The 24,312-nt window shown below is 41.0% G+C and overlaps 1 protein-coding gene across 3 annotated transcripts; it reads right to left on the minus strand.

Annotated features, from left to right (window-relative positions):
- Nucleotides 1-17,507: 17,507 nt before the first annotated feature.
- Nucleotides 17,508-23,615, minus strand: CTSV (cathepsin V). 3 transcript variants are annotated; one of them, XM_061426150.1, is made up of 8 exons: nt 23,529-23,615; nt 22,021-22,157; nt 21,615-21,737; nt 21,365-21,511; nt 21,036-21,260; nt 20,194-20,359; nt 19,566-19,683; nt 17,508-18,835 (listed from the first exon to the last, which is right to left on the minus strand). In XM_061426150.1, exons 2-8 carry the CDS (start codon nt 22,144-22,146, stop codon nt 18,736-18,738), a joined length of 1,005 nt encoding a protein of 334 aa, XP_061282134.1. In that variant the 5' UTR covers nt 22,147-22,157; nt 23,529-23,615; the 3' UTR covers nt 17,508-18,735. The 3 variants fall into 3 exon arrangements, with proteins under 3 accessions (XP_061282134.1, XP_061282135.1, XP_061282136.1); XM_061426151.1 differs by lacking the exon at nt 23,529-23,615 and adding an exon at nt 23,362-23,451; XM_061426152.1 differs by lacking the exon at nt 23,529-23,615 and adding an exon at nt 22,741-22,828.
- Nucleotides 23,616-24,312: the final 697 nt, after the last annotated feature.

The following is a 24,312-nucleotide window of genomic DNA, read 5'->3' on the forward strand; positions in this document are numbered from 1 at the left end:
ATTGGAATGAAAACTGACCTTTTCCAGTCCTGTGGCCACTGCTGAGTTTTCCTAATTTGCTAGCATATCGAGTGCAGCACTTTCACAGCATCATCTTTTAGGATTCTTAAATAGCTCATCTGGAATTCTATCACCTCCAGTAGCTTTGTTTGTCATGATGCTTCCTAAGGCCTACTTGACTTCCCATTCCAGGATGTCTGGCTCTAGGTGAGTGATCTGGGTTATCTGGGTCATGAAGATCTTTTAGTTTTTAAAAATATAAACTACTTGCTGAGTTATTGGAGGGAAGCAGCCCTAGTTATTTAGAATTATAGCATATTTATTTATTAGTAACCATGAGGAAGGAGAAGGCAATGGCACCCCACTCCAGTACTCTTGCCTGGAAAAACCCATGGATGGAGGAGCCTGGTAGGCTGCAGTCCATGGGGTCGCTAAGAGTCGGACGTGACTGAGCGACTTCACTTTCACTTTTCACTTTCATGCACTGGAGAAGGAAATGGCAACCCACTCCAGTATTCTTGCCTGGAGAATCCCAGGGACTGGGGAGCCTGTTGGGCTGCCATCTCTGGGGTCGCACAGAGTTGGACATGACTGAAGCGACTTAGCAGCAGCAGCAGTCACCATAAGGAAGACATATTAGTAGCCTTTAACCAGTAAGTTTTTCATTATTTCCTTATGCAAATTTCAAATAATAAATTCCTTTTAAGCTTGAGTACCAATGGAAAATTGGCCATTTCTAAAAGAAGGATAGGCTTCCTTTAATAGGGATTTTGAATTATCCTTTGATTCTCAACTAGAGAAATTAATTTCTTGATAAAATTACTTTCTATTTCATTTTAAAAGATGACTTTCTTAGACTTATTTTAATCTCTATTGCTTGGCAACTGTGGAACCAAGCCTCTCACTTAAAAAATTGCAAAAGCATTAGTAGGGAAAAATCAGTCTCATTCTTAGTCATGTGGCAAGACTTTTATGTATTAATTTTAACTGGATGCATATTTATATTATGCCTAATTATAAAATGTTACTGTCAATATAGAAATTTTAAACTTGAAAAATACATCCCATCTTTCCACATTGTTGGATGTAAAAGACTAGCTGAAGTTTCCTTTACTTCAATTATCACCATTGATAATTGAATTGATACTAATTGATAATTGAAAATGATAACTCTTTTTCTTCTTCTTCTTTTTTTTTTTTAAGGGAACCATTGTATGTTTAATTTACCTTTTTTGTCTATTGGTCTCCTCTTCGTCATGACCCCCTCCCCCCTTTTCCTAATGAAAGCAGTGTTAAATTAATCACTGGATCAACTGCTTCATCTTTTTATTTTTAGTGGAATGTATGCCACAGTTGTAAAGCAATGAGATTTGAGGTAAACATATGAAATTTTGCTTTTGCTAAATGGTAGCAAGTTCAACAGTAATCAAAAAATGTAGAAGGTTTTAGTTAAAAGTCATTGCTTCTTTCTCTACCTGAATTTTTAAAAAATCAGTTATCATCTAATACGAATTTATATTCTATATGCAAAAATATGGATGTCCAAAAAAAATCATGACTTTGAACTTCCATTGATGGGTCAGGTAAGAGATAAAGATAAATTCTGAACTGCTACCTAAAGTATTCATGTTTTTTACCATGGGGCAGGGCAGGGAATTGAGGTTGCCTAAACTTGTTGGGAAATAGATGGGGAAACAGTGGAAACTGTCAGACTTTATTTTTGGGGGCTCCAAAATCACTGCAGATGGTGATTGCAGCCATGAAATTAAAAGATGCTTACTCCTTGGAAGGAAAGTTATGACCAACCTAGATAGCATATTCAAAAGCAGATATATTACTTTGCCAACAAAAGTCCGTCTAGTCAAGGCTATGGTTTTTCCAGTGGTCATGTATGGATGTGAGAGTTGGACTATGAAGAAAGCTGAGCACCGAAGAATTGATGCTTTTGAACTGTGGTGTTGGAGAAGACTCTTGAGAGTCCCTTGGACTGAAAGGAGATCCAACCAGTCCATTCTAAAGGAGATCGGTCCTGGGTGTTCTTTGGAAGGAATGATGCTAAAGCTGAAAGTCTAGTACTTTGGCTACCTTATGCGAAGAGTTGACTCATTGGAAAAGACCCTGAAGCTGGGAGTGATTGGGGGCAGAAGGAGAAGGGGATGACAGAGGATGAGATGGCTGGATGGCATCACTGACTCTGAGTGAACTCCAGGAGTTGGTGATGGACAGGGAGGCCTGGCGAGCTGCAATTCATGGGGTCGCAAAGAGTCGGACACGACTGAGTGACTGAACTGAACTGAAACTTGTTTAGGGATGTGGGTTTGCTTGTTTGTTTTAGTTTGATCACTTGTTGTCTCTAGGAGACTCGGAGCCAGTGATCCTTTTATTCTGCTATAGTCTTTAAAAAACTTAAAAAAAAAAAGCAAGGGCCACCAAAACTTAAATCTTTCTTGATTCCCTATTTCATTCTCTAATGGTTCATGTATCTATTCTGTTTCTTGGATAAAAATTTTTTATCAAGGATGAAAAGAAGAAACCCTAGAATTTAGATGGAGAGATCTATGTATCTCAGTGGATTACTTCTCAAACTGACAATGCTTAGGTTGAAAGCAAATAAAGTCCCAGTTAATGTGAAACTCAATCACAAAGACTTGAGATTTTTGCTTTATGAAAACAGAGATTTGAAATTCTTTTATGCCATAAATGTGCATTCACAGTCCATGAACTGCACTCTGTTTTAATTTAGGGATAGAATGTTTCCCTGTCAGACCTGGCTCTTCCCATTTCTTGGTAGAAACATGGTATGGAGTGCATCTCTTGGCTTCTTGGTAGTGCACAGGACACTCCTACACAGCCTACTCGCAGTGCCCACCAGCCCTCTCTAGGACATGATTTCTCCATTCTGTTCTTCACTTCATATCCTGTGCTTGATGGGAGTATGTGAAATGCTGCTCTGACACTATTTGATTAGCATTTGTCTTTATACTGGTGCCCTTGCTTACTGCATATGTCCCTTACAACAGCAGTTTAAGGAGCTCTGTGGGATAGAGAAACTATGCATTCAGGAGGCCTGTGTGCAGTTGATAAGAGACCAGTTACATGCCTTAGGAAAGCAGTCAGGAGACAGACCTGTAGGTTTACTTCTCCTCATTCTGATACCATGAGCTAATAGGAACAAGGTTTAGGGGGTCTTAAAGTGAAAGAGGAGAGTGAAAAAGTTGGCTTAAAGCTCAACATTCAGAAAACTAAGATCATGGCATCTGGTCCCATCACTTCATGGGAAATAGATGGGGAAACAGTGGAAACAGTGTCAGACTTTATTTTGGGGGCTCCAAAATCACTGCAGATGGTGATTGCAGCCATGAAATTAAAAGATACTTACTCCTTAGAAGGAAAGTTATGACCAACCTAGATAGCATATTCAAAAGCAGAGACATTAGTTTGCCAACAAAGGTCCGTCTAGTCAAGGCTATGGTTTTCCAGTGGTCATGTATAGATGTGAGAGTTGGACTGTGAAGAAAGCTGAGCACCAAAGAATTGATGCTTTTGAACTGTGGTGTTGGAAAAGACTCTTGAGAGTCCCTTGGACTGCAAGGAGATCCAACCAGTCCATTCTAAAGGAGATTGGTCCTGGGTGTTCTTTGGGAGGACTGATGCTAAAGCTGAAACTCCAATACTTTGGCAACCTCATGTGAAGAGTTGATTCATTGGAAAAGACTCTGATGCTGGGAGCGATTGGGGGCAGGAGGAGAAGGGGATGACAGAGGATGAGATGGCTGGATGGCATCACCGACTTGATGGAGGTGAGTTTGAGTGAACTCTGGGAGTTGGTGATGGACAGGGAGGCCTGGCGTGCTGCGATTCATGGGGTTGCGGAGTCAGACACGACTGAGCGACTGAACTAAACTGAACTGAACCGAATGCGCTAATGGGCTTCCCAGGTGGTTCAGTGGGTAAAGAAACTGCCTACAATGCAGGGGATCCCAGAAATATAGGTTCAATTCCTGGGTTGGGAAGATCCCCTGGAGGATGGCATGGCAACCCACTCTAGTACTCTTGCCTGGAGAATCCCCATGGACAGAGGAGCCTGGCTGGCTACAGTCCATAGATTGCAGAGTTTACTGGACGCAACTGAAGTGACTGAGCACACCATCATTGAACTTGTGGGAGGGATGGCTTAAATCAGTCATTGACTCAAAATGAGAATTCTCTCTTCTGTTTGGATAACCTGTGAGTACCTGTGATGCCACTTTATCCATGAAGAAACAATGGAGAGAGAGAGTACCACACAGACTGTTCTGAGAAGAATGAATGATAGAAAATGAAGAATGGAAAGAGAGATGGGATTCTTGGAAGACAATGAAAGTGGCAAAAAAGTTGTTTAGTCATTCTAAACTACTACATAAAAAAACAAAACAACTAGATATCAAAACAAAACTAAATATCAAGCATCAGGGATAAATTTACCCAAAAAAAAAAAAAAGAAAAGAAAAAAGATGACAAGATAGCCCCATAAATCCCAAAATATGGGTGTAGAGACACACCATCTGCACATTAGTAGCATCTGTGGAAGAGAATGCAAGGGAAACAATGAGATGGGCTAGTTTGAGAACAGCAGCTCTAAAAGGAAGTTCATTGTCTCCAGTACCACTTTAGTGCAAGGGGCCTATGTTAAGATAGAGTAAAAACAGAGAGAGCAATATAACTGCTATGAACTCTGAGTTGACCTGCCGGGGTTCCCTTTTTGTGAGACAAAGTCCCACAATGAAAAGAAATTGTTTGCAGTTGAATCAAAATCAAGTGTGATAAGGAAAACAGATGATGAAAAGAGGAGATTTAAATTGAAATGAGAGAGGAGAATAAAAACAGGAGATCTCACAAAGCAAAGCCATCATATTTTTGAAACCCGGACACAAATAAGGAGAGAAAGAGTAGTATTTGAAAGGGCTGAAATTCCATACTTTCCTAGATGCAGGCAGTGGCCTGATTCCCCTCTGCTTCTTCAGGAGAACATCAGTGGGGTCAAGCCTTGAACTGATCCTCCACTCCCACATGCTAACAGTGAAACTTCACAAGGTTGTACAAGGGAGACGTAGTTACAACAAGGCTTCACCTCTCTTACCCCTGTCATCAAGGCCTATTGGGGAGCTAACTCTCTACCTTATCTGGCATCAGAGAGGCAGAATGGACTAGTACAACGAGAGGAAGTTCATGCTTTGCCTCTCCCCTTGCCTTATGTCAGTGGGGCCCCATGGGGAGCTGACCCTTTACCCCTACCCACAGTAACAAAATGGTGTAAGTCAGACTTCTGCTCACTCTTCTTTCCCACCTGGAAGGCAGTAGAGCCAAGCAGTGAATTGATCATACAACATCACTCAGAGAAAACAATGTGATGTGAGTCACTGCCCCACCTTTGCCTGACAAATGACAATGAGGTGATGAGGGATCTGAACTTTTACCCTACCCATTTGCAATAAAGGAGCATGAGTCAGTGCCCCATTTTGGCCAGGATGCTTTGGAAGATCCTGACAGGAAACTGAACAAATACACCCACCTGGCTCTTGAACTATGACTGCTAAAAAGAAGATTAAATAAGATCCATAATCTCATAATAATATATAAAATATCTCAGATATAATAACAAAACAAACACACACACACAAAAAACACGTGTTTTACCAAGACCAGGAAAATCACAAAAGAAATGAGAAAAGACAATGAACAGATACCAGCCCCAAGATATATATGATATAATTATCTGACAAGGGTTTTATTTATTTATATATTTTATTATTATTATTATTATTTTTACTTTACAATATTGTATTGGTTTTGCCATACATCAACATGCATCCTCCATGGGTGTACACATGTTCCCCATTCTGAACCCCCCTCCCACCTCCCTCCCCATACCATCCATACCTCTGGGTCATCCCAGTGCACCAGCCCCAGGCTTCCTGTATCCTGCATCGAACCTGGACTGGCGATTCGTTTCTTATATGATATTATACATGTTTCAATGCCATTCTCCCAAATCATCCCACCCCCTCTCCCACAGAGTCCAAAAGACTGTTCTATACATCAGTGTCTCTTTTGCTGTCTCACATACAGGGTTATCGTTACCATCTTTCTAAATTCCATATATATGCATTAGTATACTGTATTGGTGTTTTTCTTTCTGGCTGACTTCACTCTATATAATAGGCTCCAGTTTCATCCACCTCATTAGCACGGATTCAAATGTATTCTTTTTAATGGCTGAGTAATACTCCATTGTGTATATGTACCACTGCTTTCTTATCCATTCATCTGCTGATGGACATTTAGGTTGCTTCCATGTCCTGGCTATTATAAACAGTGCTATGATGAACATTGGGGTACACGTGTCTCTTTCAATTCTGGTTTCCTCGGTGTGTATGCCCAGCAGTGGGATTGCTGGGTCATAAGGCAGTTCTATTTCCAGTTTTTTAAGGAATCTCCACACTGTTCTCCATAGTGGCTGTACTAGTTTGCATTCCCACCAACAATGTAAGAGGGTTCCCTCTTCTCTACATCCTTTCCAGCATTTATTGCTTATAGACTTTTGGGTTGCAGCCATTCTGACTGGAGTGAAATGGCACCTCATTGTGGTTTTGATTTGCATTTCTCTGATAATGAGTGATGTTGAGCATCTTTTCATGTGTTTGTTAGCCATCTGTATGTCTTCTTTGGAGAAATGCCTATTTAGTTCTTTGGCCCATTTTTTGATTGGGTCGTTTATTTTTCTGGAATTGAGCTGCAGGAGTTGCTTGTATATTTTTGAGATGAGTTGTTTGTCAGTTGCTTCATTTGCTATTATTTTCTCCCATTCTGAAGGCTGTCTTTTCACCTTGCTTATAGTTTCTTTTGTTGTGCAAAAGCTTTTTAATTTTAATTAGATCCCATTTGTTTATTTTTGCTTTTATTTCCAATATTCTGGGAGGTGGGTCATAGAGGATCCTGCTGTGATGTATGTCAGAGAGTGTTTTGCCTATGTTCTCCTCTAAGAGTTTTATAGTTTCTGGTCTTACGTTTAGATCTTTAATCCATTTTGAGTTTATTTTTGTGTATGGTGTTAGAAAGTGTTCTAGTTTCATTCTTTTACACGTGGTTGACCAGTTTTCCCAGCACCACTTGTTAAAGAGATTGTCTTTTCTCCATTGTATATTCTTGCCTCCTTTGTCAAAGATAAGTGTCCATAGGTGCGTGGATTTATCTCTGGGCTTTCTATTTTGTTCCATTGATCTATATTTCTGTCTTTGTGCCAATACCATACTGTCTCAATGACTGTGGCTTTGTAGTAGAGCCTGAAGTCAGATAGGTTGATTCCTCCAGTTCCATTCTTCTTTCTCAAGATTGCTTTGGCTATTCGAGGTTTTTTGTTTTTCCATACAAATTGTGAAATTATTTGTTCTAGCTCTGTGAAAAATACCGTTGGTAGCTTGATAGGGATTGCGTTGAATCTATAGATTGCTTTGGGTAGTATACTCATTTTCACTATATTGATTCTTCCAATCCATGAACATGGTATATTTCTCCATCTATTTATGTCATCTTTGATTTCTTTCATCAGTGTTTTATAGTTTTCTATATATAGGTCTTTAGTTTCTTTAGGTAGATATATTCCTAAGTATTTTATTCTTTTCATTGCAATGGTGAATGGAATTGTTTCCTTAATTTCTCTTTCTATTTTCTCATTATTAGTGTATAGGAATGCAAGGGATTTCTCTGTGTTGATTTTATATCCTGCAACTTTACTGTATTCATTGATTAGCTCTAGTAATTTTCTGGTGGAGTTTTTAGGGTTTTCTATGTAGAGGATAATGTCATCTGCAAACAGTGAGAGTTTTACTTCTTCTTTCCCAATCTGGATTCCTTTTATTTCTTTTTCTGCTCTGATTGCTGTGGCCAAAACTTCCAAAACTACGTTGAATAGTAGTGGTGAGAGTGGGCACCCTTGTTTGTTCCTGACTTTAGGGGAAATGCTTTCAGTTTTTCACCATTGAGGATAATGTTTGCTGTGGGTTTGTCATATATAGCTTTTATTACGTTGAGGTATGTTCCTTCTATTCCTGCTTTCTGGAGAGTTTTTTATCATAAATGGATGTTGAATTTTATCAAAGGCTTTCTCTGCATCTATTGAGATAATCATATGGGTTTTATTTTTCAATATGTTAATGTGGTGTATTACACTAATTGATTTGCAGATATGGAAGAATTTGATTTGCGAATATTGAAGAATCCTTGCATCCCTGGGATAAAGCCCACTTAGTCATGGTGTATGATCTTTTTAATGTGTTGTTGGATTCTGATTGCTAGAATTTTATTAAGGATTTTTGCATCTATGTTCATCAGTGATATTGGCCTTAGTTTTCTTTTTTTGTGGCATCGTCTGACAAGGGTTTTAAAGTAGTCATCTTAAAAATGTTTCAACAAGCAGTTACATATTTTTGGAAACGTGAAAAATAGAAAATCTAACCAAAGAAATAAAAATTCAAAAAATAAGCAAATGAAGATTAAAGAACTGAAAAATACAATAATCAGAATGAAAAACTTGCTGTATAAGCTCAATAGTAAGGTGGACACAACAGAAGGTAGATTCAGAGATATGAAGACAAATCAGTAGAAATCACCATATGTGAGAAACCACAACTACAAAATAGAAGTTTAAAAAAGACAGCATCTCAAGGACTTGTAGGACAATAACAAAAGAGTTAACACACATGCCATCAGAAACACAGAAAGAGAGGCGAGAAAGAGTAGCACTGAAAAAGTACTTGAAAAAATAGTGTCTGAAACTTCTCAAATTTGGGAAAATATATAAATCTTGGAGTGCAAAGTCAAGTGGGCCTTAGGAAGCATCACTAGGAACAAAGCTAGTGGAGGTGATGGAATTCCAGCTGACCAGGCTCCTTTGTCCATGGAGATTCTCCAGGCAATAATACTAGAGTGGGTTGCCATCCACTCCAGGAGATCTTCCCAACCCAGGGATCAAACCCAGGTCTCCTGCATTGCAGGCAGATTCTTTACCAAGTGAGGCACAAGGGAAGCCCAAGAATACTGGAGTGGATAGCCTATCCCTTTCCCCAGGGGATCTTCCCGACCCAAGAATCAAACTGGTGTCTCCTGCGTTGCAAGCAGATTCTTTACCAACTGAGCTATGAGGGAAGCTGCAAGAACTATGGCCCAATTAGAGTATTTTCCTAGCCTCTGGCAGTTAACATTCCAAGGGCCTCTTTGGCTGGTTCTTCTCTGTTGCTGCACACATTAGGCACTTAAAGGGCCACCCTCTATGGAGTCTTTCTCTATTTCTCTGTTGCTGGTGCTGGTGTGTGGGAAAAGAGAGTCTACAGTGATGGCTCCACCCACTGTGTGTGACTCAGGAGTATTGCCTTGCCTCCACAGCTGCTCAGCTTTCCTCCACAGGCATTTCAAACTGCGATCTCCTGACTCACATCCGCTTTGGCCGTTTACCCATAGTCAACAGCAGACTTCACCCTGGGACTGCTCTCCAATCCCTGCACTTGAGCTTCCAGCCACTGTGGTTTTTAGGAACTGTCTCCCTGTCCAGGGTATGTAGGGCTACAGCAAGAATTGCTGACCCCTGTGTCAGTTCCCCCACCCACTGGATGCAAATCCAGTCCCGCTCACTCTCCTTTCCACCCCCCCGCCTCTTTCCTTCATCTTACCAAGTTTTATATGGATCTATATATTCCTTTCTGGTGGTCAGGGACTCCTGGCCACTCTGAGCTGGTATTCTGCAAGATATTCTTTGTCTAAGGTGTATTCCTGATGCATCCAAGGAGAGAGATGTACTCCACGTTCACCTACTCTTCCGCCATCTTGTCTCTCACCCTCATCAAGAGGCTCTTTAGTTCCTCTTCACTTTCTGTTATTAGAGTGGTATCATCTGCATATCTGAGGTTGTTGATATTTCTCCTGGTAATCCTGGTTCCAGCTTGTTATTCATCAAGGCTGGCATTTCGCATGATGTACTCTGCATATAAGTTAAATAAGCAGGGTGACAATATACAGTCTTGATGTACTTCTTTCCCAATTTTGAACCAATCCATGGTCCCATGTCCAGTTCTAACTGTTGCTTCTTGACCTGCATACAGGTTTCTCAGGAGATAGGTAAGCTGGTCTGGTATTCCCCTCTATTTAAGAATTTTCCACAGTTGTTGTGATCCACACAGTCAAAGGCTTTCATGTAGTCAATGAAGCAAAAGTGGATGTTTTTCTGGAACTCACTTGCTTTCTCTATGATCCAATGTATGTTGGCAATTTGATCTCTGGTTCTTCTGCCTCTTTTAAACCCAGTTTGTACATCAAGAAGTTTTTGGTTCACATACTGCTGAAGCCTAGTTTCAAGGATTTGGAGCATAACCTTGCTAGCATGTGAAATGAGGGCAATTATATGGTAGTTTGAACATTCTTTGTCACTGTCCTTCTTTGGGGTTAGAATGAAAACTGACCTTTTCTAGTCCTGTGTCCACTGCTGAGTTTTCCAAATTTGCTGACATATTGAGTGCAGCACGTTAACAGCATCATCTTTTAGGATTTTTAAATAGCTCAGCTGGAATTCTATTACCTACCCTAGCTTTGTACTGATGCTCCCTGAGCCCACTTGACTTTATAATCCAGGATGCCTGACTAGAGTTGAGTGACCACACCATTGTGGTTATCCAGGTCATTAAGACCTTTTTTGTATAGTTTTTTGTGTATTCTTGCCACCTCTTCTTAATCTCTTCTGCTTCTTTTAGGTCCTTACCATTTCTGCCCTTTATTGTGCCCATCCTTGCATGGAATATTCTCTTGATATCTCCAATTTTCTTGAAGGGATCTCTAGTCTTTCCCATTCTATTATTTTCCTCTATTCCTTTGCATTATTCACTTAAGAAGGCTTTCTTATCTCTCCTTGCTATTCTCTGGAACTTTGCCTTCAGCTGGGTATATCTTTCTCTTTCACCCTTGCCTTTCACGTTTCTTCTTTTCTCAGTTATTTGTAAAGTTTCCTCAGACAACCACTTTGTCTTCTTGCATTTCTTTTTCTTTGGGATGATTTTGGTCACTGCCTCATGTACAACGTTATGAACCTCCATCCATACTTCTTCAGGCACTCTGTCTACCAGAGATAATCCCTTGACTCTATTTGTCACTTTCACTACATAATCATAAGAGATTTGATTTAGGTCATACCTGAATGGTGAAAGATTGTTGCTGAACCATGCAAAGACTCCAGGATTCTTGGCCTCCGGAGGAGAAGAATTCAATCCAGGGCCAGAGACGAGGCTTGATCGTGCAGAGCTTTTGTGTAATAAAGTTTTATTAAAGTATAAAGGAGATAGAGAAAGCTTCTGACATAGACATCAGAAGGGGGTAGAGAGAGTACCCCCTTGCTAGTGTTAGCAATGGAGTTATATACTCTCCAATGAATCAAAAGAATGTCTGGAGGTTGTAAAGTCCTCACCAGACCTACTCCCATAATTTACATTTTAAGATAACAGAATTAGCCAGAAGGTTTAATCCAGAGACTGTCCTCAGGCAGGATACATTATTGTTATATCATCCTTGTAAAGACCAGACCTACTCCCATAACTTACATTTTAAGATAACAGGATTAGCCAGGTTTAATCCAGAGACTGTCCTCAGGCAGGATACATTATTGTTATATAATCCTAAGGAATGTAGAGGGGAAAAAAAGTTTGTCCTTTCTTCCTCCTTGAGAATTCCAGACCCCTCTCTCCTTGGGGACCCCTAGACTTCTTATCAACCTGCCTAGGAAATGACTCTCTCAATGGTCTAGTGGTTTTCCCTACTTTCTTCAATTTAAGTCTGAATTTGATATAAGGAGTTCATGATCTGAGACACAGTCATTTCCAGGTCTTTTTTTGATGACTGTATAGAGCTTTCCCATCTTTGGCTGCAAAGAATATAATCAATCTGATTTTGGTATTGACTGTCTGGTGATGTCCATGTATAGAGCTGTCTTTTTTATTGTTGGAAGAGGGTATTTGCTATGACCAGTTTGTTCTCTTGACAAAACTCTTACCTTTTTTTCTAAACTCTATTACCTTTTTTTCTGCTTCATTTTGTACCCAAGGCCAAACTTGCCTGTTACTCCAAGTATCTCTTGAGTTCCTACTTTTGCATTCCAACCCCCTATAGTTCTAGAAGGTTTTCTAAGTCTTCATAGAACTGGTCAGCCTCAGCTTGTTTGGCATCAGTGGTTGGGGAATAGACTTGGATTACTACGATGTTGAATGGTTTGCCTTGGAAATGAACTGAGATCATTCTGTCATTTTTGAGACTGCACCCAAGTCTTGCATTTCAGACTCTTTGGTTGACTATGAGGGCTACTTCATTTCTTCTAAGGGATTCTTTCCCATAGTCATGGATATAATGGTTATATTAATTATATTCACCCATTCTTGTCCATTTTAGTTCATTGATTCCTAAGATGTTGGTGTTCACTCTTGCCATCTCCTTCTTGACCATATCGAATTTACCTTGGTTCATAGAACTAACATTTCAGGTTCCTATACAGTATTGTTAATAGCATCAGACTTTACTTTCACCACCAGATACATCCACAACTGAGCATTTTTTCCACTTTTGCCCAGCCTCTTCATTCTCTCTGGAGCTATTATTAATTGTTCTCCCTTCTTCCCCAATAGCAAACTTCCAACCTGTGGGGCTCATCTTCTGGTATCATATACTTTTGCCTTTTCATACTGGTCATGGGGTTCTTACAGCAAGAATACTGAAGTGGTTTGTCATTCCCTCTTCCAGTGGAGCATATTTTGTCAGAACTTTTCACTATGACCCATCTTTCTTGGGTGGCCCTGCATGGTATGGCTTCATTGAGTTATGCAAGTCCCTTCACCATGACAAAGTTGTGATTCATGAAGGGGTTACATGTGGGCTGAGGGCTACTATGGTAGGAAAAGCCTATTGGAAGCCACTAGAACTGCCTCTATCAAGCACAATATTAATAATAAACCAAAAGGAATGACTCATTCCCTCAAGATTACAATGATTAGTACCACCATCAAGAACTTGATGGTTGCAGGGGTTGTAACTTTCACCCCCTTCTCATTCTACTTGCCTATTTGACCTGTGAAGAAAACAGATGTATCTAGGGGACATACAGTGAATTATCATTAATGTAACCTGGTGGTAATTCCAACTGTAGATGCTGTTCCAGATGTTCTGTTAAGTAGCTTAAGCAAATTAATAATCCCCTAGTTCCTGGTATACAGTATATTAATTTGGCAAATGCTTTTCTCTCCATACATATTAGGACAGATCACTAGAAACAGTTTGTCTTCAACTGGTAAGGTCAGTAATACATTATAATTGTCTTGCCTTGGGTATATATCAACTTTCTAGCTGTATTTCATAATTTAGATTGCATGGGTCTTGATTGTCTTTTCCTTCATCAAGACATCATACTGATTCATTACACTGGTGACATTATGTTAAACTAGTGAGCAAGAAGTAGCAACTACCATAGACTTATTTGTCCCATTAGTGGAGACACTTTCACAAAGGGTGGGTAATAAATTCTACAAAAATTCAGTGGCTCCTCATCTCAGTTAAATTTCTAGTTGTTCAGTTGAACCTGTCAAGATATCCCTTCTAAGAAGAAGGATGAGTTGTTTCATCTGGCCCCTCTTATAACCAAAAGAGAGGCAGGCCCAATGCTTGGTGTGCTTCTTAGGATTTTAGAGGCAGCATAGTTCTCATTTGGGCAAGCTACTTTGGTCCATTGCTTGAGCAACCCAAATAGCTTAGTTTTGAGTGGGACTCAGACAAACACAATTGCACTCATCTCCCATGCTACTAAAGTGATAGTTAAAGTTGCTCAGTCGTGTCCAACTCTGCAACCTCATGACTATACAGTCCATGGAATTCTCCAGGCCAGAATACTGGAGTGGGTAGCCTTTCCCTTCGCCAGGGGCTCTTCTCAACCCAGGGATTGAACTCAGGTCTCCTGCAATGCAGGCAGATTCTTTACCAGCTGAGCCCCACCATGCTAGTAAGGTCATGGTTAAAATCTTGCATGCTAAGCTTCAGCTTTATGCGAACCAAGAACTTCCAGTGTCCAAGCTGAGTTTGGGAAAGGAAGAGGAGCCAGACATCAAATTGTCAATATTTGCTGGATCATAGACAAAGCTAGGGAATTACAGAAACACATCTACTTCTGTTTCATTGACTATACCAAAGCCTTTGACTGTGTGGATCATAATAAACTGTGGAAAGCTCTTAAAGAGATGGGAATACCAGACCATCTTACCTGTATCCTGAGAAACCTGTATGCAGGTCAAGAAGCAACAGTTATAACCCTGTATGGAACAACTCATTGGTTCAAGATTGAGAAAGAAGTATGACAGAACTGTCTGCTGTCACCCTGCTTGTTTAATCTGTATGCTGAGCACATCATGAGAAATGCTGGGCTGGATGAGTTACAAGCTGGAATCAAGATAGGTGGGAAAAACATAAACAACCTCAGATATGCAGATGATACCACTCTAATGGCAGAAAGTGAAAAGGAACTAAAGAGACTCTTGATGAGGGTGAAGGAGGAGAGTGAGAGTCAGCTTAAAACTGAATACTAAAAAAACTAAGATCATGTGATCCGGCCCCATGACTTCATGGCAAATGGAGGGAGAAAAGGTGGTAGTGACAGCTTTCCACTTCTTGGGCTCTAAAATCATTGCAGATGATGACTGCGGCCATGAAATCAGAAGACATTTCCTTCTTAGCAGGAAAGCTATGACAAGCTAGACAGTGTGTTGAAAAGCAGAGACATTACTCTGCCAACAAAAGTCCATATAATCAAGGCTATGGTCTTCCCAGTGGTCATGTATGGTTGTGAGAGCTGGACCATAAAGAAGGCAGAGTGCCAAAGAATTGATGCCTTCAAATTGTGGTGCTGGGGAAGATTCCTCAGAGTCCCTTGGACAGCAAGGAGATCAAATCAATCCATCTTAAGGGAAATCAACCCTGAATACTCGGAAGGACTGATGTTGAAGCTGAAACTCCAGTGTTTTGGTCATTTGATGTGTGTGAAAAGCTGACTCATTGGAAAAGTCCCTGGTACTGGGAAAGATTGATGGCAGAAGAAGAGGGTGTCAGAGGATGAGATGGCTGGATGGCATCACTGAGGCAAGGGACGTGAACTTGGGCAAACTTCTGGAGATGGTGAGGGACAGAGAGGCCTGGTGTTCTGCAGTCCATGTGTTGCAGAGTCAGACATGACTGGGCAGCTGAACAACAGAACAAGATTCTCTAACAAGTCCAGGATGCCAGTGTTGCCATGTAAGCTGCTCTGCCACTTGAGCTAAGTGATCCAGTAGATCTAATTGTGTTTAAAGTATCAGTAGCAAAGAGAGATGCTATTTGGAATCACTGAGACTCTGATAGGCAAATCTTAATGCAGACCCTTGGCTTTGGGAACAAAGTCATGGTATCCTCTGTGGATAACTATGCTTTTGAGAAATAGCTTTTATATTGCTACTGGGTCTTAGTAGAGAATGAATGTTTAAATATGGGCTACAGAAGGTTTTGCATGATATACAGGCGCCAAGTGAAATGGACAGCTGCAGCACTAAAGTCCTTTTCTGGGACATTCCTAGGACAGGGACAAAGGATAATTCTCCCTGTAAGCAGAATGTTGAGCATCTTGTTCATTTTGCTTAGAAGGAAAAATGGCCAGGAGTATATACTGATCCATGGACTGTGGCCACGGTTTGGCTGGATGATCAGAGATCTGGAACATAACTGGAAAGTTGGTCTGGAGACAACATAGAGGTCTGGAGAAGAGGTATGTGGATAGAGCTCTCTGAATGGGCAAAAAGCATAAGTATATTTGAGTCCTAGGTGAATGCTCACCTAAGGGTGACCTCAGTAAATCAAGTGAATAGGATGAAGTGTGCTGTGGATACCAGATTCTTTACCCAGCCACTCCTATCATTGCCAATGGGCTTGTGAACAAAGTGGCCATTGTGGCCGGGATGGAGGTTATGCATAGGCTCAGCAACATGAGAATGTGAGCTCCATGATGGAGGGACTGTGACTGTTTGCTTTACTCCCGTGCCCCCAGAGCCCATCCAGTGTTGTCACATAAAAGTGGGATTTTAATACTTGAATGTACATAAACTACAAAAGTTTCAAAATATGGTACTAAGGAACAAGACCATGGAGTAGCTCTTGGCAATAGTTTATTATTTAGAAATAGAGATGATCATGGACATTTGTGAAATTCTGTGCTTAAAGTGAGTCGGTGAGTGAGTGATGGTCGGTCAGTCATGTCCAACTCTTTGCGACCCCATGGACTGGAGCCCACCAGGCTCCTCTGTCCATGGAATCTCCAGGCAAGAATACTGGAGTGGGTTGCCATTTCCTTCTCCACTGCTTAAAGTGAAGATCTCACTAATATTTGCTTTTCTAAATTCCAGAAGTTTTCCTTTGCTTTTCATATACCAGTCAAAAGGTAACTAAGATTAGAAAATATGACCAAATTCAAATTTTACATGCAAAACACTTAATGTGGCCTTATTGCTCTAACTTTTGTCAATCACCAATTATTAACAGAAATAGGCAGGCTACACTTGATTTTAAGGATTTAAAAAATGTTTACAAATTTTAAGAATTTGTAAAAACAGTTTATATAGGTATGTAGCTCTAACACTTACATGCCTGCATAAGTTGCTTCAGTCATGTCTGACTCTTGGCAACCCCATGACTACAGTCTATGGAATTCTCCAGTCCCTAAGACTGGAGTGGGTAGCATTTCCCTTCTCCAGGGGATCTTCCCAACCCAGGAATCAAACCCACGTCTCCCACATTGCAGGTGGATTCTTTACCAGCTGAGTCACAGGGAAGCCCCCAAATACCTTCAATACATACTGACTGAAGTATGTGCTATGAATGAAGCTTTATTACAGAGCCCTTTCCTTCCCTTTGACTTCCCAGGTGGCACTAGTGGTAAAGAACCTGCTGCCAGTGCAGGAGACGTAAGAGACATGGGTTCCATTTCTGGGTCCCCTGGAGGAGGGCATAGTAAAACCCTCCATATTCTTGCCTGGAGAATCCCATGGACAGAGGGGCCTGGTGGGCTACAGTCCACTGGGTTGCAGAGAGTCAGACATGACTGAAGTGACTTAGCGTACATGCATGCAAGCGTTAGAGCTACATACCCACATAAACTAATTTGCTGAATTCTCTCTCACCTTTCTTTACTTCCTTTGCAATTTTACTATTATAAGGAACTATTCAAATATCTGGACTATAGGAAATACTTGTAGTAAGTTTGTACTTCAGATTTTTGTGATGATCAAATTTGTTTCCAGCTCTATTTCAAGTCTATTGTCTCCTCTGAAAAAAAAATCTTGTTAGATGACAGATGTGGTTTGGAACTTTTTGCAAGCTAAAGTTATAGAAACATCAAATATACTAAAATACAATTTAGACATCTACAGGAGGTATTCTGCTTTGACAGACTTGAAACTTTATTATTTAAATAAAAATCCACCATACTTTCACTCAATTTAGCATCTACATGTTTGCTTAGTCTTCAGTTGTTTCAGGAGTCTGTAGACAGCACTGAGTTAGCCTGCTGTTGTAAAGTAAGATGAAGGGAAGCCTGACTGAATGTGATAAACTGCATTTTCCAGAAATGGCTGTGGACAAAGACTATTAAAGGTTTTGTGGGATATAAGGTTCCAGTTGTCCTCCATTTCTTATTTCCTTCACAATAGATTATGGCTAAATTAAATACTTCTGCAGCGCATTCTTTGTATTTCCTTGACTGGGAACATGAGACTTTTAAAACATGTATGCGTGCTTCTTTAGGTTGCAGGAAATGTACATATATTTTTACAATTTTTTTCCTAATAAAAATACATGGTTTCTTCAGAACAGCTTAAAGAAAATAATCATCCCTAATTCATCCAGAAGTTTGGCATATTTCCTTCCCATCTTTTAAGTATACAAAAATACTGTTTTATTTGTAGTCACTGTATAGCCATATGATTAGCCTCTTTTGTTCCTTTCTGAGGTTCTTTAATTCAGAGATTAGGTAGCTAAGCCCAAGTGTGCCCTAGTGATCTCATCAGTCTTCTGAGGCCAGAGGACTATTCTTGTAGCTCAGCCTCATTTCTTATGGATCTTGAACACATTTCTCCAGTTATTAACAAGCACCTGAAAATCTGTTAATCACAACCATTAAATTTACTTTTGGAAACACTAGGTAACACAGTTGACATAAAATATGCGTATTTAAAACTAAAATATTTGCAAAGTCACCCAGTGTCTAGTCCTAATGCAACATTGACATAGTCACTTATGTCTTTATAGGCCAATTATATACTCCAACTACTGCAAGTTAATGCATTAAAAAGAAAAAGTTCCACCTTTATGTATTGAATTAAAATTTATTGTAAAAGGCAGAGTTTTATATATCTTTTTAAAAAATGAAAATTCAAAAGTCTTAGAGTTAAGCAATGAGTCTTCAACATTATAAAGCTATTTATAATAGTAATTAAAGTAGTGGTAACATTTTACCCTTATAAAAATGTCACAGCATTCAAATCACAACTTGGATCCTCAATGATTCAAGTGTATGATCTTATACAGTAAGGGTTTGGTCAGTTTTAAGATAAAATTCCTCCAGATAGGCTGTCCTCAAGTCCTCTACCATCACCATCCATTAGCTCAAACAGTTGGATAGCTGGCTGCTGTGGCAATTCCACAATGGTTGTTCTGGTCTTTGGCCATTTTCACGTAGCCATTCCAGCCCCATTCTGGACCCCAACTGAAAGAAGAACATGTTTTCCATTTTATACAAAGAATCAAGTACACATTAGTTTCATTAATAATAACAACTAATAATTAAAACAGTACTTATCATGTATTAGGTACAATTGTAAGTTCTGTTACATATATTTATATTACTCCTGTGGGTCCTTATCTTTACTTTTTAAGGTAAGAAATTGAGGCAGAACTGAGATTCCAATGTAGCAGTCCATCTCCACAGGCTATCTTACACCTCACTTTAAAGAGCTTTAGCTGTGAAAATTGATTCTTACAACCCTCACAGACCTCTAATCACTGGGAGTAAAATGCAATGGCAGGACATCAAATGATAATAGAAAGAAAGGATGCACAGAGGCCACTGGACTCTTGGACAATCTTTCAGACTGAAACAATCAGCAGAGGCAAATGTTTTTTGCCCACTATTCCTTGTTCAAAAATTAGAGACAGAAAAAGGAAGGCAGCTCTCAACTCTACAGGTGAAAAATTCTTTATCTAAAACCCTTGGGCTAAATGTGTTTCTGAATTAAGAAAATTTTCAGAATTTAAAAATGCAATGTTACAAATACATAATAACCCCAACAAACTCACTAAAGAATCTTATAATCACATATTAGTACTTCTCTGTTTATTCTAACAAGGAGAAAGACTTTCTGGGATTTCAGAATTTTTGTACCTGTAATTAAATACTTCCCTTTTCAATTTAAAATATAACATTTGGGGTTTTATACCTGTTCTTGACAATCCAGAATTTATTGTTATTTGAATCTGTTCCTTCAAAGCCATAGCCAACCACCAAAACACCATGATCCAGGTCTTTGCTGCTGCAATCTGGATCATAATAAATACCTGGGAGAGTAAAATTCAATGTTGGGATAAGGAGCTCCAAGTGACACATGAAAGTAACCCATCCTATCGACTAATTAAAAGAGAAGCATCTCAAAATTCAAAGAAATGTCATAAACAAATTCCAAATAAGACTTAAACAACTTACTAGAAATCAACAAAATTCAACAAAATAGATAAATTTTGCACTTAAAAAAATACTTGAACTATTGGATTCTTTACAGTTCTAACTATAATAGTAAAACACTCTGAAAAAGGGCCCAACAATTGAAGAATAGTTACATATAGGTTGTATATAAAGAATTAATTACATAGCCATTTAAAAATATTTATGAAGAGTTTGTCATCATGAGAAAATACTTAAAGTATAATGTCAAATGGAAACACCATTATTAAATGAATACACTTAAAATTCTTTAGTCCTAGAAAACAGGACTCCATGCCAAAGTCAATCATGGTGGTGTCTTCCAATTTTGACTGCCTGAATTTCTATAATAAAAGACAAACACCTACCTGATTTATAGAACTGGAAGGATGTATGGCCTGCATCAATAGCAACAGAGATGGGGCCCACAGTTGCCACTGCCTTCATAAGGGCCTTCTCCCGCTGAGGGATGTCAACGAAGCCAGTGTCATTGGCGGCAGAACACTCAGGCTTATAGTTACAGCTATTTGTGTCCTTTTAAAGGTAAAGGGGAAAAAGACTTGATTACTACCATTCACCTCCTGGGCAACATGAATTCTAGGACCATTAAGACTCAGCAGTTTGCAACTTAATGATTTCTAAGTCAATTTTGTTATAAAGCAGCCCAGAAAAATGCTACTGATTGGTTTGAAGTTGAAAAAGTAGTAGATATTTCTTCAATGAGGCCATTAAGATCTACCTGGCCATAATAAATTTTTCACTATGGAGAAATGTGCATTATATACAGAATGGTGTTTCCTACCTGGCTCTAGTGGTAAAGAATCCACCTGCCAATTCAGGAGACATAATAAGACACGGGTTAGGAAGATCCCCTGGAGGAGGGCATGGCAACCCACCCCAGTATTCTTGCCTGGAGAATCCCATGGACAGAGGAGCCTGGCGGGCTACAGTCCATGATGTCATAAAGAGTCTGACATGACTGGCGTGACTTAGCACGCATGCATGCATAGAAATGGCACACATATTCTCCATGTTGCATAGAAGACAAACTATGTTAACCATCTAAAATCAGACCTCTGCAATAGCTGATAATTTATAATGGCGGTTCTAACAGTTTGCATCTAAAATGTGAATGCTGAATAAGGTGTCTCTTATCTCTGAAAATGTTAGAAAGCAGAGCTGTAATGACAAGATAAGGAGCTCCTTTTACCGTTGCAAGATATGGATAAGATTCCTCTGAGTCCAGGCCTCCGTTGTCCTTAATATACTGGAAGGCATTATCCATTAGGCCACCATTGCAACCCTGATTGCCTTGAGCCCGAGAGCAGTCCACCAGGTTTTGCTCACTCAGTGAAACAAGTTTGCCAGTTTTCCGGAACATCTGTCCTTCAAGAGCACCAGTGGCACTAAACGCCCAACAAGAACCACACTGACCCTAAAAATAAAAGAGCCATCAGTTTACAAGCCAGATGCAAAGACCAACAACAATCCATATACCCAAACACTCCTAGGAAGACCTGGATTTGAATACTGTCATACCTGATTCTTCACAGGAGTTACATAGCCTTTCTTAGTCCAATCCACAGATTTGGGGACATCAACAAGGAGAGGTTCATGGAACAGCTTCCCCTTCTTATGCTTCTGATTTTGAAAACCATTCATCACCTGCCTAAATTCTTCATTGGTCTTTAAGGAAAAGTAAATAAAATGTAGAAAAAATAAGAAGTTATTTTGCTAAAGTACAGAGGAGAGGAGGCACAAAAAATTCAGCAACTCATGCCACACTCACCATGTCACCAAAGGCATTCATTGCCATGCGGAAGCCATGTTTCCCTTCGCTGTATTCCTGATTATGCAGGTCAATTATTTTCTTATTCTTCTCCCACACTGCTCTCCTCCATTCTTCTTCATTCTAGATGTAAACATATAATTGATCATTTTTATTTCTCCTTAAAACCCAACCCATGTTCACCAAATGGATTTTCAGACAGAGAAAAATTGTCAGGAATGGCTTTATACTTCTGGGAGCCGTTCTCCAAACTCCCACACAGGAATGCCCATGCTGTGCTCAGAAATATATGCTATTAAGTTACCACCTTGGTCAAAGTTGACAAAACTACTCCAGAAACTATTCAGACCAACAGCACAGACCATTCTCTGTGGGGGTCCCTCTGGATATTTCAGATGTTACCAACCATGCCATATAACCTCCTGTGAGTTGCCTTCCACTGGTGCCAATGTGCATCTAAATTTGGATCAAGTTTGGGAGCAGCTGATGCTACTCCCAAGCAAAGGACAGTCAGGAAGAATGAAGGATTCATATTTCAAAAACCTAAGAAAGAAAAAGAAATTAGTAAGCATTTGATGAGGCCAATCCTTAAATAAAAAAAGCTTTCTTCTGAGATGTTACAGCTACTATAGTGGACTGAGAACATTTAAATGATTCTTCTCAAATATTTATGAAAGGTCTGTAGAAAAAGGTTAAAGATACAGATGGAGAAAAACAGATAAAATATTACACAAAATTATTACTTTTTGGTTCAGCCATCAAATTGAAAAAACAGGCTGACAAGTGCTATAGGAATTGAAACCGACTTCACTATGAGTGCACTGAAAATTCACCATGGTAAGGATCGCTCAGCTGGTAAAGAACCCGCCTGCCAATGAAGGAGACCAAATAGACTCCAGTTCAACCCCTCAGTCGGGAAGATCCTCTGGAGAAGGAAATGGCAACCCACTTAGATATTCCTGCCTGGAAAATTCCATGGACAGAAGAGCTTGGCGGCTACAGTCCATGGGTCGCAGAGTCGGACAAGACTGAATGCACATGTACGCAGGCACGCACGGTCTCTGCCATCTTACGGGTCGGAGTCCAGACAATAATAGCTAAGAAACCATTGGTTCAGGTTACTTACTGAAGAAGGTACGGAGGTGACGAAAAATTTTATTTATCAGGACGTCTGATCCAAAGTAGGGACAGACATGAATTCCGAAAAATTAGGTGCTACCTCACACCTTTCTTCTTGATTAATATACGGCAGAGGGAGAATTACACCTTCGAATCTCCGCTACTTGAAAACTTTCTGAAAAGCCTCCCCAAGACAAAATGGGCCGAAGTGCACCCAGCCCTCCACCCGTCCTTCCCCTTGTCCTGTGTAGCCCACACTCCTTCTCTCTCCCTCCAACTGGCACGCGATCACGACGGCGACCTCAGCCCCAGTTCTCGTGCCAGACAGGGCCCGACTCTGACTCCTAGGGCTCGGAGAACCCTGCCGGGCTGAGCTCGCACCAGCGCTGCAGGTGGGGCCAGCCCAGGAACGTGCCGCCCCACTCTCAGGCCTCCTCCACACTAGCCAGTCGCTTCCAGAGGATGTTTACGGTGGCGCAGCCAGCGACTGGTCCCGTAACCCTACGTTCGGAGGTCCGACTACAGCGATCCACCGGGACTTTGTGCCCAGAGACTGACCGGCCTAGTACCCACTGTGGTCTCAGCTTCGCCCTGGGTTTCCCCAAAATAGCCCTTCCCCCTTCACCACCTCAAGGAGGCCAAAGCTCGAGGCAGTGCCGACCCAACTTCGTTAACTCCCGGCGGATAGACGCTGTTGTTTCCTGGAGGTCGCGCCTACTCCCTCCCCGGAGTCCCTGGATATCGCCTCCTCCAGTCTCTGGCCCGGACCCGCCTCAGCCCGACTGGGTTCCTGACCTGCGGCTTCCAAAGCTGCGCAGGCGCACTCCACGGTCGCACGTTTATCTCTCCAAAGGTCGCCGAGGCCCGAGGTGCTGGCCAGGTCGCGCTTGACTCAGCCTTTAAGGCCTGGGTTTGCGGCCCGCCCGGCCCCGCCCCTCCCGCCTGCCCGCGCAGCGATTGGCTGAGCTGGTCAGCGGGCAGGGCCTCCAGGCGTGGGTACTCTGGGCGCGTGATGCGACTCTGTTCCAACTTGTCCCAGGGAAGGCCGTCCCAGCCTCAATGGGACCGACTACGAAGAGCTGGGGGTCCGTGGGCAGTGTTGAGGAGGGGTCCGGCGCCTTCCTGGGGACCAACATCAGCTAATTACCTCGAATTCCTATGCTCGGCTGGGTTCACAAAAAGAAGCTTACAGGGAGCCCCAACTGTATTTTCAGTGTAACTCTGTACCTCCTTTAGTCCTTGGTGAAAATCTGCGGGAGCACTGAGAACTGTCTTGTCTAGGGATTCCCGCTTATTCAACAGCAAAGGTGGGGCAGCCTGGAGAAACCCCGAGCCCGCAGGCAGACGTGTTCCCTCCCGGGTTGAGGGTGGTACCAGCTGAATTTGAGAAGAATCAGAGCGGAATGGCATTTCCTCAAAGCTTGTGCCCAAAACTCAGGAGGCAAAGGGATGGGCTGGGTGGGTCTGCAGAGATGGAGTGCATTTTGTTAAGCCCCTGTCCTGTTTTTCCCAGTCAGGGGGTCTTCTCGCCTTTCAAGCCTGTCTTAAAACCAACAGAAATGAGCTATTTACAGAAAAT

This window comes from Bos javanicus, chromosome 8, assembly GCF_032452875.1.
Source record: "Bos javanicus breed banteng chromosome 8, ARS-OSU_banteng_1.0, whole genome shotgun sequence".
NCBI classification, from domain to species: domain Eukaryota; kingdom Metazoa; phylum Chordata; class Mammalia; order Artiodactyla; family Bovidae; genus Bos; species Bos javanicus.

Coding starts and splice junctions, on each gene's coding strand:
- CTSV (XM_061426150.1), bottom strand. CDS start 22,146: ATGAATCCTTCATTCTTCCTGACTGTCCTTTGCTTGGGAGTAGCATCA. Junction 21,738..22,020: donor ACAGGAGGTTATATGGCATG/GTTGGTAACATC, acceptor GTTTACATCTAG/AATGAAGAAGAATGGAGGAG. Junction 21,512..21,614: donor TGAATGCCTTTGGTGACATG/GTGAGTGTGGCA, acceptor TTTTCCTTAAAG/ACCAATGAAGAATTTAGGCA.